Genomic DNA, 18,224 nt, shown 5'->3' on the forward strand with positions numbered 1-18,224 from the left:
TTTTAACTACCATGTTTCTCCGAAAATAAGACCCGGTCTTATTATCCTTTCTGCAAAGGAAATACAATGCATGCCTCCAGGCTCGAATTAGCGGTATCTGCGCTGCCCCCAAGGAGATGGCAGGCTGCAGCTGGGCACCATCAGTCCCCCCACACCCTCGCCACCTCTCGTGCTTGCCATGCTCATCCCCAGGCTTATTTTCCGGGTAGGGCTGATATCAGGCCAACCCCCAAAATATCAGGCTTGGGCTTGTTTTCAGGGTGGGTCTTATTTTTGGGGAAACACAGTATTTATCACTGCTTGAATAAAAGTGGATGTGGTGGCTTCGTGATTAGAACAGAGGCTTGATGACCGGCAAGCCCAAGTTTGAAACCCGGGTACTACATGCCAGGGTGAGCTCCTGCTATTTGCTCCAGCTCCTGCCCACCTAGAAGTTCAAAAAGCATGTAAGTAGATAAATTGGGGAAGCTTGAGTGGGATCAAGAGACAGCCCCCCCCCCCCACTGGATGTCATCCAGGCAATAGTGACATCATTAGCTAATACCACTCAACCCCTAAGTGCCTTGGTGGCTGCTTCTGGATCCTGTCAGCTACTGAATATCTACTCTTTTTGACGCAGTGGACTTCCAGCTTTCTGTAAATCGTCATACGCTAAATAAATAAATGATAACTAGTTGGATACAACCTTTCATGAAAGACGGAAAAAAACACAGCCAAATTTCCAATAGCCCTTTTCGTGTGCCCCCCCCCAGGAGGGGGGAGGTTGGTTAAAAAAAATCCAATGCACATTTATACAAAAAGATTTATTAAAAAACCAGTAAGACACTACTACATCATGACACTGTCACACTGGGCTTTAAAACACAAGACCTGCTCTACAATACTGGGAACAAAATGGGAACGGGGCATAAGTCAAGTTGATTCCTTAAGCATAGCAATTAAAAAATATAAGACGGTGAAACAATTCTGTGCAATCAAACGTCAGAGGGGACCCACATCTTACTTTCAATTCAGTGACTTGATACAATTTTTTTTTTTTTTAAGTTTGACTGCGGTTAGCAGGCGGCATGGGCCGCCTCAAAATGAATCTTCCAGTGGAGAATACTGCTTGTCCACCTAGAGAGAAAGAAAAACAAGTCAGTTTGGGAAGACCAACAAGGTAGCCAAAGTTTAACAGAAAACTGCTTAGATAGCCCTACTTCCCACTACGTAAATATAGTATCAACATTAATCAAATATGCTTTTTATATTAAAGCTGAACAGGAGAGTCCATGAGCTGGAAATCCACATGTGCACCACGGTTTGGAAAAGGATCTTTCCACATCTGAAATTGCTCAAGAGATATTTATTTATTTACTTCACAAAATGCCATAAAGCATCTCCGCAAACCTTTAATTCTCAACCACCACTAGGTTGTAGCTGGGTGGTGACTATTTTGGCCCAAGACCTCTATTAAAGACTTATGCTGGGCAGCTAAACAGCACTATTTGTCCATTTAAGAAGAATGCAATGAGGAAAAAGAGTTAATAGTCTACTATATAAGACGTAAATAGGGGTGTGTGAATCTATAAATATATATTTATATTTATATATGTATATATTGAAAAGTTAGAGAAGTTGTCACAACAGGACTTCAGCTCAAGAACATCTTGCAATTACTGCTACAACAGTGTCTATAAAAATGGGAAAAGCAAGCATTAAAATAGATTAATAAAATATAAAATTAATACTGGAAAATCCAGAGACAAGCTGTATCCTTAGAAGAACAAACAGTTAAAATTATTCAGTAAGCTGACGTATTTAACCATTACTGGGCCTGTAAAAAATGCATTAAAATTATATTACGAGGAGTTTTGTTTTACAAGCAAAGAAATAAGTGAAGGCAAAGCTTGAAGTATCCATTTTATTATAAGGCTGATACAGGATGTTGGAAGAGACCATACCAAACGGCAGCATTCGAGAGCGTGAGCATCTCGTACCCTGTCCGCATTGAGCGGGCCTGTGAGAATCGGGAAGTCAGCGCGACACAGGGCCTGCAAGGAAGTTCCCGCTGGCGGGTACAAACAAGGTATAATATCAGAGTTAGTAGGCAATACTAGTTCGCGGCAATTCCTTAATTTGTACCCATTAGCAGTACTTTACCTGTTAACTTTACTGACTTGTTAATTTTACAGGGCAAAAGGTAAAAGCTTAAGAGGACCTGGGTTACTTATCTTCAAAGTCACTATGTTACATTACGGTAAGCACTTCTGGGTGCTGTAAAATTTTAAAACATTATTATATAGTATCTTACACAAAGTTTTTGAGAAAACTACTATTAATTAACGAAGTTAGACTTAGAATGCGGCTTTACAAATGCGGAACATACCTGTCTGCAATAGGCTGCAAATGGAATAATTTAGTAGGGTTTGTAGCTGTTTTGATGGCCTCCTCGCCGAGATACCTTCCCGTAACCACTCTGCTGATCTGAACAAAAAGTTCAGGTGTAAGGCTCAAAAAGACTAAAGAAGCTATTGTAAAACATCCCTTTCCTTTGTAAAATCCAGATTCAGCCAGTTTTGTTCCATATGGTATCAACCTTGTGAATTCTCAAGCTTCCTCTTTCTGCTATGTATTCAAGGTGGACAGTGATTCATATTTATATGTATTCATGTTACGAGTGTAGGTATGTGTGTGTGTGTATGTATACACACACATACACACACACACACAAACAGAAATATGTATGTATGTGTGTGTGTGTATGTGTGTGTGTATATATGCAGCATATCTGTGTGTGTGTTATGTATATGTATCCTTTTGAGAGCAGGCAACAGAATTTCATTTTTAATGTGTGCCAGAGGGCCCACAGGAAAAAATGACAATAAAGGTTATCTTTCAAAAGGTCAGGAAAACCAAGAAAACCTCTTCGTATTATATTAACATTACAAATGTGAATAGTATAGGAATGGGAATGAGTTGGAAGGGACCTTGGAGGTCTTCTAGTCCAACCCCCTGCTTAGGGTTAGAGTAACCCTATCTCATTTCAGACAAATGGTTATCCAATCTCTTCTTAGAAACTTCCAGAGGCAACTTCTGGAGGCAAATTGTTCCACGGATTAGTTGTTCTGTCAGGAAATTCCTCCTCAGTTCTAAGTTGCTTCTCTCCTTGATTAGTTTCCACCCATTGCTTCTTGTTCTACCCTCAGGCGCCTTGGAGAATAGCTTGACTCCCTCTTCTTTGTGGCAACCCCTGAGATATTGGAAGACTGCTATCATGTCTCCCCTAGTCCTTCTTTTCATTAAACTAGACCTACTCAGTTCCTGCAACCTTTCTATGTATGTTTTAGCACAGTCCCCTAATCCTCTTTGTTGCTCTTCTCTATAAAACAGGTATAAATCTAATTTCTTAAATAATTATCTGCCAAAATAAAAATCAGAGTATCACATTTTTTAAAAAATATATATATTCTAGGACTGTGATGGTGAATCTATGGCATGCGTGTTACAGGTAACACGCAGAGCAATCTCTGCAGGCACGTCAGCTGTCGTCCCAGCCCAGCTCTACTGCACATGCGTGTGTGCCTCCCACCAGCCAGCTGGTCTTTGGGTCTCTGCCGCACATGCTCAGGGAGAGGGGTGCATGTGCGGGGGATGCTCTCATTGCATTTTGGGGATTCGCGTGCATTCACCCGCCCCTCCCCGCACCCCATTTTGGGCCTGGAAAGACCCCTGCACTAACCTGAAAACCAAAAATGGGTGAGGGCGACGCAGGGCTATGCGCAGGGGATGTGTGTGCATGCGGAGGTGCTTGTGTTGCATTTTGGGGTATCGCGAATATGCACGCATTTCCGCAATTTCGCGTGCACTTTGGACATTCGGCACCAAAAAGGTTAGCCATCACTGCTCTAGGAATACTTCTTCCAGAAGCAGATAGTAATAATGAGAGAAGGCCAAGTCTTAATTATTTCATCACTACCTGATAATCCAGCATTGCACGAGTATTTATTTATAGGGGGGAAATGTCAGAAACAAACGTAATTTCTAATGTTGGGTTTCCCCCTTACCAGAGGGAGCCCCCTTTTGAAGTACTAGGAAGCCGTTACCATGTCAAACCCACTGCGCTGTACAGTGGAAGCCATTTTACAGCAGTGTAGTAGAAGCTATTTTAAAGCACAACAGGCTGTATCTTAACAGAACACACACACACACCCCACAGGGGTGTTAGGGATTTCTTACCCCCTACAGTATTTTTCTCCAGTGAACTGTGTACCAAGTTTGGTTGAAATTGCTCAAGGCGTCCAGAGTTATGCTGGAACATACATACACAGCCATTTTTATAGAGAGAGAGATATATAGAAGGGAATATGCTAAAGCATTAATGATATACTTGATTAGCACCATACGGTGGGGATATCATCATCTGTTAGAAATTCCACAACTTGAAAGGAGGTATCTTTGGAAATGCCTGTTATGTTCTCTAGAAGGGACACTGCCTACTACTCTAGCTTCAAGTTGTACTGGCTTATGAGCTGGTACATCAACTTCTTGTCCAAGCTGGCACGTTTCGCCATTCTTTTCAATGTTCCTTAGCAATTTTTGCGCAAGATGCTGCAAAGATGCAAAGAGCAGCACATTAAAAAAAAAGTGGGGGAGAGAAAGAATTAAAAGCACTGGGGGTTCTGGTATCGATATAACTTAATCATGGATCTGCAGCACCAAGCAGTCGAAGGCTCAAAGTTCTTCAGAACTGGAACTATAGGACTGTATTAGAAGTTGTCCGTTTTCATTTTGTTAAGATTTTTTTTTTTGTAAAATGGGCTCCAATATTTTCTGCTCAGGTTTTCAACTGCTCATAGAAAAGTACGTTCCATCTTTCGAAAAGCCTATCACTACACAATAGTTTTGTTATTTTAAATAACAGAGAAACTGCATAATATTCTGCAGCTAGTCATCGACTTACCAGTCTGCTTAGTGAGTTACTACGGTACTGAAAGAAGTGACTTACGACCATCCCTATGATCAGGTGATCATTCAGATGCTTGGCAGCTGACTTGTATTTATGATGGTTATAGTGTGTCCCAGGGTCAGGGGCCTTTTGTGATTTTCTAAGAGGCAAAGCCAATGGGGAAGCCAGATTCAGTTGTGTTACTGACTTCACAACTGCAGTGAATCACTTGACAACTGTGGCAAGAAAGGGCCTAAAATGGGCAAAATTCACTTAAATGTCTTGCTTAGCCACAGAAATTTTGGGCTCACTTGTAGTCAAGGGCTACATTTATATGAAATAGCTCCTTTCAGATGATTTAGGTCCAGAATGAAAGGCGTGCAGGGGTGGGCTGAGAATCTGCCCAGTTCGGCGAACCTGCAAATCCCACCCCTGGCTGGCCCCGCCCCAACCCTCCCAGGAGTCTCCACACGGCCCACTTTGGATGCCAGGTAAGTGCAGGGCCCGCGCAGAGGCTCAGGTAGGAAGAAAAACAGGTCTCCCAGAAATTCCGGAAGTCTGAAAACAGGCCCATTTCTGGCCTCCGGAGCTCAGGGGAGGCTGTTTTCGCCCTTCCAGAGGCACGAGGAAAGCCTCCGGAGCCCGGGGAGGGCAAAAACACACCCCCACCCCACCGGCTATGGTACAGGAGGCCGACTAGGTCACGCCCACCATGGCCATGCCCACCCAGCAACCGGGCAGAGAACCCGTTGCTAAAATTTTTGAAGCCCACCACTGAAGACGTTTGTTTCAGGTAGGGAGGTTTTAGGGAGAGGAGGCCAAGATGGCAGTAAAGGCAGCTTGAAATGGCTAAATAGAGGTACAGAAAGGAAGGCTCTGAGGAAATCAATGGTTAGGCAATGCACAAGGCATATGAAGAAGCTGAGAAGTGAGAAGCACCAGGCTCATCCATATCAGCCAACATGACCTTTCCAGATTTTGTTTCATGCAAACTCCAGAATTACGTCTTCATTGTCCAGAACCATAGTTGACCTTGAGTGCTTTGGTACAACTTTGTGAATTCATAGTTTTAGGGTTGAAATAAAACTGTTTACCCAACAATACATCAATAATTTTTTGCCGAATACGTACTGCTATAATCTCCATATCCATAATAGTTATTGTAGCCGGTGTAGTCATAGCCTCCGTAGCCGCCATAACCTTGACTGTTGTATCCATAGTTGCCGTACCCCTGGTTCCAATAATTATTGTATCCTGTGTTCCAGCTTTGACTGGAGCCTACAACAAAATTGCAGCAAGAGAATTAAAACAAACCTGAGTTTTTATTTGATATTGCATTCAAGCAAACTGACCCTTCGAAACAGTACCGTATTTTCACGACTATAAGCCGCACTGAAAATCCTAAAATTTGATCCAAAATCGGCAGTGCGGCTTATAACCCGGTGCGCTTTATATGTGGAAAAAGATCTCCCAGCTGCTTTGCTCCTCGCGACTGCAATAGATGTCCAGAAGCGGCTTTTGGGGCTAATGGGGATTGGATTTCCAGCTCGATAGCCCCTGCCGCTTCTGGACGTCTATTGAAGTTGTGAGGAGCCGAGGAGAGTGTGGAGAAGAGCGCGCGACGGTTCTTGGCGCTCCGGGAAGCGGGAAGCAGGAGAGGCGCGCGGTTTGGTTTCTCCTCCCTGGACGTCGCAGCAGCAGCCCCAAGCGCACCGATCTCTGTGTTTTTCGCATCGGGGCATGCTCTTGCAGCACACCCCGATGCGAAAAACACAGGGATCGGTGCGCTTGGGGCTGCTGCTGCGACGTCCAGGGAGGAGAAACCAAACCGCGCGCCTCTCCCGCTTCCCGGAGCGCCAAGAACCGTCGCGCGCTCTTCTCCACACTCTCCTCGGCTCCTCACAACTGCAACTGACATCTAGTCCAGAAGCGGCAGGGGCTATCGAGCTGGAAATCCAATCCCCATTAACCCCCAAAGCCGCTTCTGGACATCTGTTGCAGTCGCGAGGAGCGGCTCCAGGAAGCCCCGAAAGCAGCTGGGAGAGGCGCGCGGTTTGGTTTCTCCTCCCTGGATGTCGCAGTAGCAGCCCCAAACTCACCGATCTCAGTGTTTTTCGCATCGGGGTGTGCTGCAAGAGCATGCCCCGATGCGAAAAACACAGAGATCGGTGCGCTTGGGGCTGCTGCTGCGACGTCCAGGGAGGAGAAACCAAGCCGTGCGCCTCTCCCAGCTGCTTCCTGGAGCGCCAAGAACCTTCGTGCCGCTCCTCGCGACTGCAACAGATGTCCAGAAGCGTCGGGAAACGTGTGGCTTATAACCCGGTGCGCTTTATATGTGGAAAAAGTTTGAAAAATTAACGTTAATTGATACTGCGGCTTATAATCCGGTGCGGCTTTTGGTCGTGAAAATACGGTACTTTGTTTCCAAAAACATAATACATATACATAAATGTTATGTACAATATACATAAATTATGAATTTATATTCATAATTATGTACAATATAATATATTTTTCAGAGTATAAGATGCAACTTTTTCTCTCAAAAAAGAGGCTGAAAATCTGGGTGCGTCTTATATACTGAATACAGCATATTTGACCTCCTGAAACCCCGTCCCCTTCACCAAAATGGCCGTGCATAGCTTGTAGGAAGCTTTCAGAGAGCTCCTGGAGTCTGGGGTGGGGGAATGAGCAACACCCCCCCCCAGCCCCAGGAGCACTCTATAAATTTCCTAATGCCCCCCCTTTTTTGACAAAAAATGGGTCCATTTTCACGAAAATGGGCCGTTTTTTGCTCATTTTTGCCCCCACCCCCAGGAACACTCTACAAGCCTCCTAAAGGCTATTCATGCCCTTCTTTTTGGGGAAAAAAGGGGGGGGGGGGCGTTTTTGCTAAAAACAGGCTATTTTTGGGAGGTCTGCAGAGTGCAAAAAAATTTTTTTTTTAAATTTGACTCTTCAAAACCTTGGTGCATCTTATGTTTTGGTACGTCTTATACTCTGAAAAATACGTACATAAATTTGTATATCGCACAAATTTTATGCTAATGAATGATGATTAAGCCATGCACCCTGCAGCTCACGTACTAAATAACATGGCAATATATACCCAAAGTTTGCTGGCGAGTTGCCATCCAAGGAAAAATGTCAGGCACCTTTGTTGAAGCAAGCTGCCTCACGCTTTTTATATTTTTTTTATAAAAAGAAAAGGTATTAAAAAGAGAAAACAGAAACACCTCAGCACTCTTCCTCTTGCTACCTATTTTCCATTTTTTATGGAGGGAGGGGGTAGCAGGGCATAGACCAGCAGGCCAGAAATGGAGGGCTAACCAGCTTTGAGCCAGACTCTTTCCTGTCTGGATTCAGGGGAGAAATAAAAGTGTAAGGAGGACACCAAATTATTCCTTGTGATGCTGGCTAAGGCATTTCTCATTGACCTAATTTTACGCAGGCATGGATTTTGACGTCACTGTTAACTATTAAAATGCTGCACAACAACAGTCTCTGTGTGTTTCATTTCAGGCAAGCCAATGAGGGCCTTTTTTTATGATGGTGCAGCAGCAGCAGCTGGATCACATTGTGCCACACGTGTGAATGGGTTACATAACTTTCCCAACTGCTCAAAATTATCCCCTCTAGCAGTTCCTTCTCAAATTTGAAAACAACGCCACACAAATTAATCTCTTCATCTAAACACAAAGCCAGTGGCTGAATTATTGACAAGAATGGTGAAACTCAAAAACACTCAGATATGTGGAAAAGACCAGCATTTTTTTTTAAATGCAAAAACCTACCTCCACCACGGCCACGGGTTCTTCCAGAAAATCCGCCTCGAGTTCCCCACTGCTGTTGCTGCTGATATTGCTCTTTTGACATTGCTACTTTTATTTCGCACTGAAATATTAAAAAAAAAAAGATTCAACCGATTATTTAGGTATTTTTGTGAAGTGTCCATTATCTACTCCACATTATCATCTTTAACTATGACGTTAAGGCTTCTATATTCACTGGGGAAGGCAAAGCAATATATTCCTCATATGATTTGCCAATGTAATTGTTTAAAAACTTTATGTCACAGAAAATGCAAATTTAATTTTTTTTAAAAGGTTAGCATCACATCACGTTCTCTCAAATACCTTGGTAAGAATTATGCATGTTTCAGCAGTAACTACTTAATGAGACAGGTTAAATATTTTTGTAACTGGCAAAACGTTATTAAATGTTTGCTTTTGAAATTAACTTAATTTCGCCAAGTAATATATGCTCCAAATACTGTTACTAGGGGAAAAATTGTAAAAGCAAGAAAACACCATTAGTAAAATATTGATAACCCATTACCAAACACTTTAGAAGAATCTTTTTGAAATTACTATCACCATTAATAAACTACATCAAATCGAAAACGATTAGAAAATGGTAACTCTTATTGAAACAAAAAAAAAATAGACTACATAACACAAACACACATACACTGTACACAGAGAGACATATACACAAAATAATGTAACTTATGGCGTAATGGAGAAAAAAAACATTGCAGCACACAGCACCCCTTATTAATTTTTCTCGTTATGCAAAAAACATGCAATCTCTTTCAAAACTTCCCAACTCATTGGTGTATAGATTGAATGAAGATCAAAGGACTGTGTGTGGTTAATCACAGATAATGATTCCAAGTAGTTGTTCACCAAACAGAGGATTTTTGAGAAGCATGCAAAAAATGCATCACACTTGTTACAAGTGTCGCTTCATCCAAGGAATCCACACCAGCCTCTCCATTTGTGTTCTCTCCTGTCTATACTGCAATCTTCAAAGCACTGACCTGAACAAAACCAGGATTCGCTTTCTAAAAAGAAGGCGTTTGGAATCATAGCTTGAAACATACTTTACTAAGACCAACGTTATGATATTTTTTCTCCATGATTTTCTTCACTGGTTCTTCATCTTTGAAAGTAATGAAGCAAAATCCTCTGCGCTTATTGGTTTTGTTGTCCATAGGAAGTTCTATTGATTCCACCTGATCAATATACCAAACAAGATTGATAAAAATCAGTTATTCTGTAGTCCAATTGTTATAAAACTTAACAGTCATTTATTTATTAACGTTAAGCAACCATTATAAATAAGACTTCCTATTAGACCATTTACTGAGTTAGAATGTTTATACTGCTGATCATAAATGAACTTTTATTTATTTACAAGAGTATACATAAAATTGGTAATTACCAAAATCCATATAAAATCCAGCTCAACCTCCTTATAAATCATTACGTCTATCTATAAACTGACTAAGATAAGGTAGCTCTATATATTTATAATGATTTCACTTTTACAGAAAAGATGCCTAAAATTTGACTCACCTCTGCAAACTTACTACCAGTATTTAGATTTAATTTGAAATGCTCTGTTTCATATAATAGAATTTCTTGTACAATAAAATGAGTGCAATTCCCCCTCTCCATTTAACTCAGTGCTAAAACATCTGTTGATTTTAGTGAAGTTGGCATTACCTCTCAATTCCAGAAATGATCACCAATACAATTATGACATTCTAATCAGTGACAGATCAATGCTTAACTCGGCTTCTGGGTGAAAAAAATGAGGCATCCCAAGAAGCACTTGGTTTATTATAATTTAAGATTATAAACTCTATGCACTTGTGCCCTCTAATTGAAGACAAGATCAAAACTGATATTTACACAAACAATTGTGAATCAAACAAACTGGCCAAACTAACACCCAAAACAAATACAGGTAGTCCTTGACTTACAACAGTTCATTTAGTTACAAAGTTACAGTGGCATTGACTTATAACCATTTTTGACACTTATAATCTCACCCCTAGTGTCCACATGATTAAAATTCAGATGCTTGGCAACTGACACATATTTATGATGGTTGTAGTGTCCCAGGGACAGGTGAGATCCCCTTTTGCCACCTTCTGACAAGTGCAGTCAATGGGGAAGCCAGATTCACTTAACAACCGGATTACTAACTTAGCAACTGCATCTATTCACTTAACAACTGTGGCAAGAAAGGTCGTAAAATGGGGCAAAATTCACTTAACTGTCTTGTTTAGCAACAGAAATGTTGGGCTCAATTGTGGTCACAAGTCAAGGACTATTTGTACTACATTTTCTTCTTCAAAGATATACCATTATCTAAATAATTAAGAATTCGTTAACCAAGACATGAAAACAATTAACTCACCTCACCAAAACCTCCAAAATATTCCCTTATTTTCTCTTCTGGTGTATCTGGAGATAAGCCACCCACAAAAATCTTTTTCACTGGTTCTTTTGTTTTCATTGCTTTAGCTCTTTTAGGATCAATCACTTTGCCATTCAGTTTGTGCTCTTTCTGATCCATGACCTGAAAGCAATTTTTCTTTTTTTAAAAAAGGTTTCCGAAATAAAACATATTACGTTTTTATGACTATAATGCAACAACCCGTATCTTATCATTTGTACGGTCTTGAAATTAATAGAACCTCAAGAACGGGCACAATATTTTCACTTTTTCATTACTGATGTGTGCTTATCTGTTTATTTTGTTTATTAAATTTATATGCCGCCCATCTCGCCTGGAGACGATTCTAGGCAGCTTGTCTAGATAGAAAGAAATAAAAACAAGCTTACCTTTTCCACACTCTCAGATTCTTTAAACAGCACAAAGCCAAAGCCTCTTGACCGCCCTGTAATTGGGTCTAACTTCAGAGTGCAATCTACAACTTCACCAAATTTTGTGAAGTAATCCTTAAGATCCTTCTTTGTAGTATCCCAGCTAAGGCCGCCGATGAACATTTTTCTGTAGACACAATTGAGTTTAAAGCTGTAAATTATCAACACTATATAGCAGCATATGTCACAAGTATACCAATTTGTCCTTTAAGGTTCCAAGATTACAAAAATGTTTAAAAACAAATCATCCGGGTTCACAATCACCTTCTGTGACCTAAATGCACTAGAAAAATGAAGTGGGTTTGAAATTTATTCTTTATGTTAATATTTAAGAGAAATAAGCGTACAGTACAACTGCAGGGGCCACACACACAAACCCCACTGATTCGATCAATGAATCTTGGGAGGAGGAAATTCACACCAAAGATCTTATTTTTCAAAAACTTTTCTAGCTAGAGGCTGATCTGCAAATGGAAAGTGTCCCATCAGCCTGGTATTACTGCATGAAGAGAAAATCAGCAAAAGAAAAGCCCCTTACATTTAGCTAAGCCTAATGGCTGCCAATGAGTCTGAAAGACTCTCTCAGAACAGGACACATAGGATTTTTTACTTAAATAGTGAAGTTAATCATAGCATTGTCCAAACAGCAAAGCCCCATTCCTTCCTCCATTCTGCTGACAGTTCAAGCTAACACCCACTCAGTAGCCTAAAATACTCCCCCATAGCTATACGCTTACCTACATAAGAGATAAAGTAGGGCTGCCACCTTGGCATGGAAGTGACCACACAACTGGCTGGCTCTGCTTACATGTCATATCCAAGGCTGCTTTTACTCTATATTGCAACAAAACAAAGTGATGGGTGTCTTAGACCTTAGTGCAAGCACAAGTGTTTTTGTCTGAATGCATATCAATAACAAAATTTGCACCAAGTTTAAAAATACTAATAGTGTCAGCTTCAGTCTCTTGATTTTTAAAGTGAATCTTTGTTACTGTGAGAACTGTGTATAAACTGCACATGACACAGAACTTACTAATGAAACATTATGGATTGTCAATTTTTCAGATCTCAGTCATGCGTTATCTTTATAGTTCCATATGCTACAGCAAGTAAGTTTTTCATGTAATATTTTATCTATTTATATTTCCTGTTTCTAAACCGCCCAATCTCCCTCAGAGATTTTTACATTGATATTACTCCTATAAATCTTTGCCATATAAAATACTAACAGCAATTTCCAAAATGATAGGTAAGGACATGTTCAGCCGCTCCCTACATACCAATGCCAAACAGAGAAATTTATAATCAGGGAACTGAATGTACGACATATTCAAGTTTTCCAAACAGGCCAAAATACTAAAACCATAATTATCTCTTCTTCAGAACAGCATATTGAAGTCTCACTTCTCTTCCCAGCCAACGCCACGGAATTTTTTATCTTAAGTTTGCACCTTATACTTGTTTACTGCATGTGATGAAACGCAAATGTCGAAAGAACACCTCATATTTGGGCTGAATAAAATTCTACATGGAAACATTAACTGATTTTCAGAAGTGGATTATTGAAAAAGAACCAGATGGCGCATATTTAGGTTAAAATAAATAAGCATATGTATTAGATAAATAAGATATTAAATAAATTATTAGATGAATATGCATTATTACAAAAGTTCAAAAATAGACCGACCACCATTTGATTGGGACAGTATAAGATTCCTGCCTTGAGTAAGGGGTAAGACCAGAAGACCCCTGAGGTCCATTCCAGGCCTATGATTCTATTATTCAAAGGCTGATAACCAGATGCACGTTGTAAAACAGGGACCCATGACTACACATGTGGCCACTGAAGCATCCCACAAAATTAAAATTTGGGATTTCTGATTAAGCATTGGGGATTTAAACAGAAACCAGATTCTCTGGCTTTGCAGAGGCTTATGACAAGGGGAATCAGCTTAGAGAGAGGAGGAAACCAAGAGATAAAATTAGATAGAATTAGTATCTTAAGCCTCAGTAAGGCTTAAGATCTCACAACTGTTAAAAACCATTCCCAAAAGTTTTTTTAAAAAAATATCCTACCCTATTCTAATAATGTAACATTTCCAGCCATATCCTTGTGGCTCTAGAGGCCAAATAATGTTGTCTTCTCTCCCAAACCTTCACCACCTATATGTTTGTTAAAGACTTGGGGGGAGGGGGTGAATTTCCAAGTGACAAATGTCCTAAGTAAGCTATTGGTCTGCTTTATGTTGTTAATAGTTGTTAATTGAATGGAAGAAGATTCTTCCTCTTTAAGGTCATCAATGTGTTTGTTACTTAACTGTTTTTTTAAAAAAATCAAACACCTCAAAAAACCTGTGTATTTACAAGACAGATGCACCATGACTGACTTGACTATTTCAAATAAAACATGCAAACCATATGTAATACTAGAACTGCTTTTTAAAATAATGTACTAGTTTTGGTTGCATAAAAAGGTTTTCACGCAACAACTTTAAAGTTGTGACAGATTGAAGTGGAAAAAAATCACTCAAACACAGCCAATTTTTATCACTAGAGGACCCTCTATTAGGGTTCTGCTAAGTTTTTAAAACTGAAAAAGTTTGAAATCCTCTGCTTTAGAAAATCAAATCTCTATACCACACTGTATACAACACAAAGCTTTCTTCTCACAAATATCTGGGTATCCTCCAGATATTTAACAGCCAATCATGTCAACCACAAAATCTACATTAGGATCTATGAGGTTCCATATGTCAATGCCTTTCATGTGTTCATTAATCTACATTTCACTTTAAAAACACATTCACATTCACTGCCCAAACCTAAAACAAACTTTTCAGATTATTATCCCGAAACAAAGAAAAAAAACTATGCAATTTCTCTGGTGCTTCCCTATTTCCCACAATGCATTGTTGAAGCTGCATACATGGCCCTTTACCAACAAAAAATGTTGTTTTCATCCCACAGGTCACTTTATGTTCTTTTCAACTACGTGGGTCTAAAATACATGTTACTCTAAAATAGATTTTGCTTCTGGCTGGGGGAGAAGGGATATGAAATAATACAGGTAGCCCTCGACTTACAACCACAACCGAGCCCAATATTTCTGTTGCTAAGTGAGACATTTGTTAAATGAGTTTTGACCGATTTTACAACCTTTCTTGCCACAGTTGTTAATTGAATCATTGCAGTTGTTAAGTGAAACTGGTTTCCCCATACACTCTGCTTGTCCGAAGAATGCAAAAGGTGATCAGATGACTCCAGGACACTGCAACTGTCACAAATATGAGTCAGTTGTCAATTGTCTGAATTTCAATCACATGGGGATGCTGCAACAGTCGTTAAGTATGTGAAAAACGATCACAGATCAGTTGTCCCACCGATGTCGTAACTTTGAACAGTCACTAAATGAACTGTTGTTAAGTCGAAGATGATCTGTAAACCACATGCCATTGAGTTAATTCGGATCACAAGTGTGTGATTTCGAACGACAGGCAGCCCTCAGCTTACAACCACAATTGACCCCCAAAAGTTATGTCCCTAAGGGACAGACATTTGTGAAGTGAGCTTTGCCCCATTTTATGACTTTCCCTTGTCCTTCCCTTAATTAACTGTTAAGTTAATCCCCTCACTTGTTAAAATCCGCACATTCGGTTAAGTGAATCTTACTCTCCCACCCGTCCTGACTTTGCTCATCAGGTCGTAAAATGGGAAATCCCATGACACACACCTGGTCATAAATGCGAATCCGCTGTCAAGCGTCTGGATGTAAATCACATGACTGTGGGGGGCGGGGAGAGGGGAACACTGCAATGGTCATTAAGTGTGGAAAACAGCTGTAAGTCCTTTTTTTTCCCCAAGCGCAGTTTCCAACTTCGGTCACCAAGCGAGTTGTTGTAAGTCGAAGACTGCCTGTGACGTCTGCCAGTTCCATCCTTCTTTAGGATGGCCGTTTAAATCTAAAACACTGACCCCAAAGCAATCCCTTCTGGAGTTTTCCAAGCACTTTCCTCCTCCTCCCCCGCCAGCGATGCCCAACAGCCCTGCATACTTCAGTGCACTGAAGGGGGGGGGGGAATTCTCGAATACAGCTCATCTGCTTGGATTCACACTGTTTATCGCACATTAATACCATTGAGCGAGTCCAGAGGTATTTCACGAGAAGAGTCCTCCACTCCTCTGCCCGCAATAGAATCCCTTATGCCACCAAGCTCGAAATTTTGGGCAAACCTAGAACTACGCAGCCTTCGGTCTGACCTAAGCATAGTACACAAAATTATCTGCTACAACGTCCTGTGTGTCAACAACTACTTCAGCTTGAATTATACACCAGCGCACAATAGATAACAAACTTATGGTAAACCGCTCCAAACTCGATTGCAAGAAAATAGGACTTCAGCAACAGAGCGGTCAACGCCTGGGATGCTCTACCTGACTCTGTAGTTACATCCTCAAACCCCCAAAACTTTAACCTTAGACTGTTTACCGTGGACCTCACCCCATACCTAAGAGGTCTTTAAAGGGCCGTGCATAAGTGCACCAGGGTGCCTATCGTCCCTGTCCTACTGTCCCCATTTATTCATGTCCATTTCATGTATTCATAATCAAGTTTATACGTATATATGTTGTCTTATACATGCTTGACGAAATAAATAAATAAAGAAGCGGCGGCGGCCGCCAGAGTTTCTCCTGCAAGAGGCGATCGCCTCAGGATGCCCGTCGCCTCCTGCAGACCGAAAGCGATGGTTGGGGGCGGTGGGGGGGGGGGGAGGGAAGAGGAAAGGAGGCCTCCGGCTTACCCTTCATCCTCCTCGTTCTTGCTGGCGTCGATTTTGGCTCCTTCCGATTCGCCTGAGCCGCCGCCGCCGCCGCCTCCCCCTCCGCCTTCTCCTTCACCTCCTCCTCCCTCGGCCTCTTCCATGCCATCGCCGCCGGGAGCCAGGATCCCTTCGAGCTGCTCGCTCTCTTCCGAAGCCTCCGCCAGCGCTTCGTCTCCGGCGAACTGGTCGTCCGACATGAGGGGAGGTTTCCCCGGCTGGGTTAAAAAAAAAAAGAGACTCGGCGGGCCGGTTTCGAACCGGGGAAAGAGAAATAAATATGCCGCTGAAGGGGTGGGGGGGGGAGAATAAAAAAAGCAGTGTTCTCCACAGGGGAAGGAAACGGGAGGTCTCCGGCTTTACTTCCTTCCTTTCTCGCACTTTTAATGGCGCCGCCTGGCTGATTCCGATCTAAAATGGCTGACGGGAAGAATGCGGCGGCGCGGGTCACGTGAGCCCGTTTCCTCGCGCGCATTTCCTCTCGCGCGCGCAACCACCGAGGCGATGGGCTAGAGCGGCGGCGATTTCGCGCCAACACTCGAAGCAATGCCACCTTGGGCTTTTTCCTCTCCTGTTGGCGCTTCCGACTGTCTGGTTTCCCTTAACCCCCCTTATATACTTTTTTTCCCTCCTCTACCTCGGCGTTCCCCACCCGACCTTGAAAATTTGTAGTTAAAATAAAGAGTGTGGAGAATGGCAACCCGCTCGATCTTATTTAAAGTTTGCCACGGCTGAAAAACACGAGTCCTCGAGACATAAAAATAGGATTTTACGGGCTGCCACTATGTTGCATGCACATTTGAGTCACTTATGGCTTCTGTAGAAAAGGCGCCAGAAAAATTACTCTTGCGCTGCAAAACAATCTTTTCAACTGATTCTTAAGCAGCCACGTGACATTTTATTATACATAAATTTATATTAATAAATAATTTATAATATATAAATTGTCATGTTTTATACACACCCCTAGAAAATCGATAAACTGAGGCTTGGGCTTTATTAGCAAACATTTGCTATTAAGGGCAAACTCGGAATATCAATTTTCTAGGGGAGTAGATAAAATAGATGACTCAAAAGCAATTAAAAACAATTTTTTAAATTTCCATTTAAAAAAAATAAAAATTATTTTTTTAAAAATAAAAGCAGATAAAATTCTCCCACTGAGCAGGGAACCGAAGACTAAAATCCTGCAACTGGGTGTTTTAAAGCACTGCTAGTCCCTTGCCATGAAGTGTTAAGGCAGAAATAAATTGGCCCAAATTTTTTGGGAGCTTTAAATGCCCCCCTCAATGTCAACCAGTCTCAAAGACATAATTATTTTAAATGAGGGGGAGGAATACAGGGAGCATTTAGAAAAATAAAAGTATTTGGAGGAGTCATCTTCAGCTTCCAACAAATCTTTAAAAAAAACCTTTATTATCTGTGATATTTGATACAGCACTTAAAACCACTGGAATCAGTTCGGAATTGTCAGTGGCTCTAATTTAACCTTTCATTCCAAACAGGATTAATTTTGAATCTTCTCATATTTTGGATGTTTTTATTCATACTTAAAACTACTGTATTTTTTAAAAAAATAGCTTTGCTTTCTTAAAATACAAGCAACACGTTTAGCCTTTCCCATTTTGTTCTGTGAATATCTTTATTTGCAATTAATCAGCCATGTATGGAAGTGAAAACTTATCAGCAAGAGTAAATATTAAGTTCATAACTCTTTTTTAAAAAGCAATTTGCTTCAAATTTTTCAATTAACTCTAAAACAAAACTCAACTGGGCCTCAAATGGGCAAAAATGAACTCA

The 18,224-nt window shown here is 41.1% G+C and overlaps 1 protein-coding gene across 5 annotated transcripts; it reads right to left on the reverse strand.

The window, feature by feature from the left end:
* Positions 1 to 788: 788 nt before the first annotated feature.
* HNRNPD (heterogeneous nuclear ribonucleoprotein D) lies at positions 789 to 16,869 on the reverse strand. 5 transcript variants are annotated; one of them, XR_004255967.1, is made up of 9 exons: positions 16,407 to 16,869; positions 11,566 to 11,734; positions 11,138 to 11,299; positions 9,813 to 9,944; positions 8,722 to 8,821; positions 6,059 to 6,205; positions 2,369 to 2,466; positions 1,944 to 2,050; positions 1,038 to 1,116 (listed from the first exon to the last, which is right to left on the reverse strand). XR_004255967.1 is itself a non-coding variant. In XM_032224003.1 (8 exons), the coding sequence occupies exons 1-7, from the start codon at positions 16,622 to 16,624 to the stop codon at positions 2,399 to 2,401; spliced, it is 996 nt and encodes a 331-aa protein (XP_032079894.1). In that variant the 5' UTR covers positions 16,625 to 16,869; the 3' UTR covers positions 789 to 2,050; positions 2,369 to 2,398. The 5 variants fall into 5 exon arrangements, 3 of the variants coding, with proteins under 3 accessions (XP_032079894.1, XP_032079893.1, XP_032079896.1); XM_032224003.1 differs by having other exon boundaries at positions 789 to 2,050; XR_004255966.1 differs by having other exon boundaries at positions 1,042 to 1,116; positions 1,944 to 2,466.
* Between the last annotated feature and the right edge of the window lie 1,355 nt (positions 16,870 to 18,224).

The sequence above is a fragment of the Thamnophis elegans genome, chromosome 9, assembly GCF_009769535.1.
Source record: "Thamnophis elegans isolate rThaEle1 chromosome 9, rThaEle1.pri, whole genome shotgun sequence".
NCBI lineage: Eukaryota > Metazoa > Chordata > Lepidosauria > Squamata > Colubridae > Thamnophis > Thamnophis elegans.

Bases quoted from the DNA above. Each gene is read 5' to 3' on its own strand.
- HNRNPD (XM_032224003.1), bottom strand. From the start codon at position 16,624: ATGTCGGACGACCAGTTCGCCGGAGACGAAGCGCTGGCGGAGGCTTCG. The intron at 9,945-11,137 runs GTGAGTTAATTG...TATATTGATCAG, and splicing joins ATTTTGGAGGTTTTGGTGAG to GTGGAATCAATAGAACTTCC. The intron at 2,467-6,058 runs GTACGTATTCGG...CTTTTTGTTCAG, and splicing joins TGGATATGGAGATTATAGCA to ATCAGCAGAGTGGTTACGGG.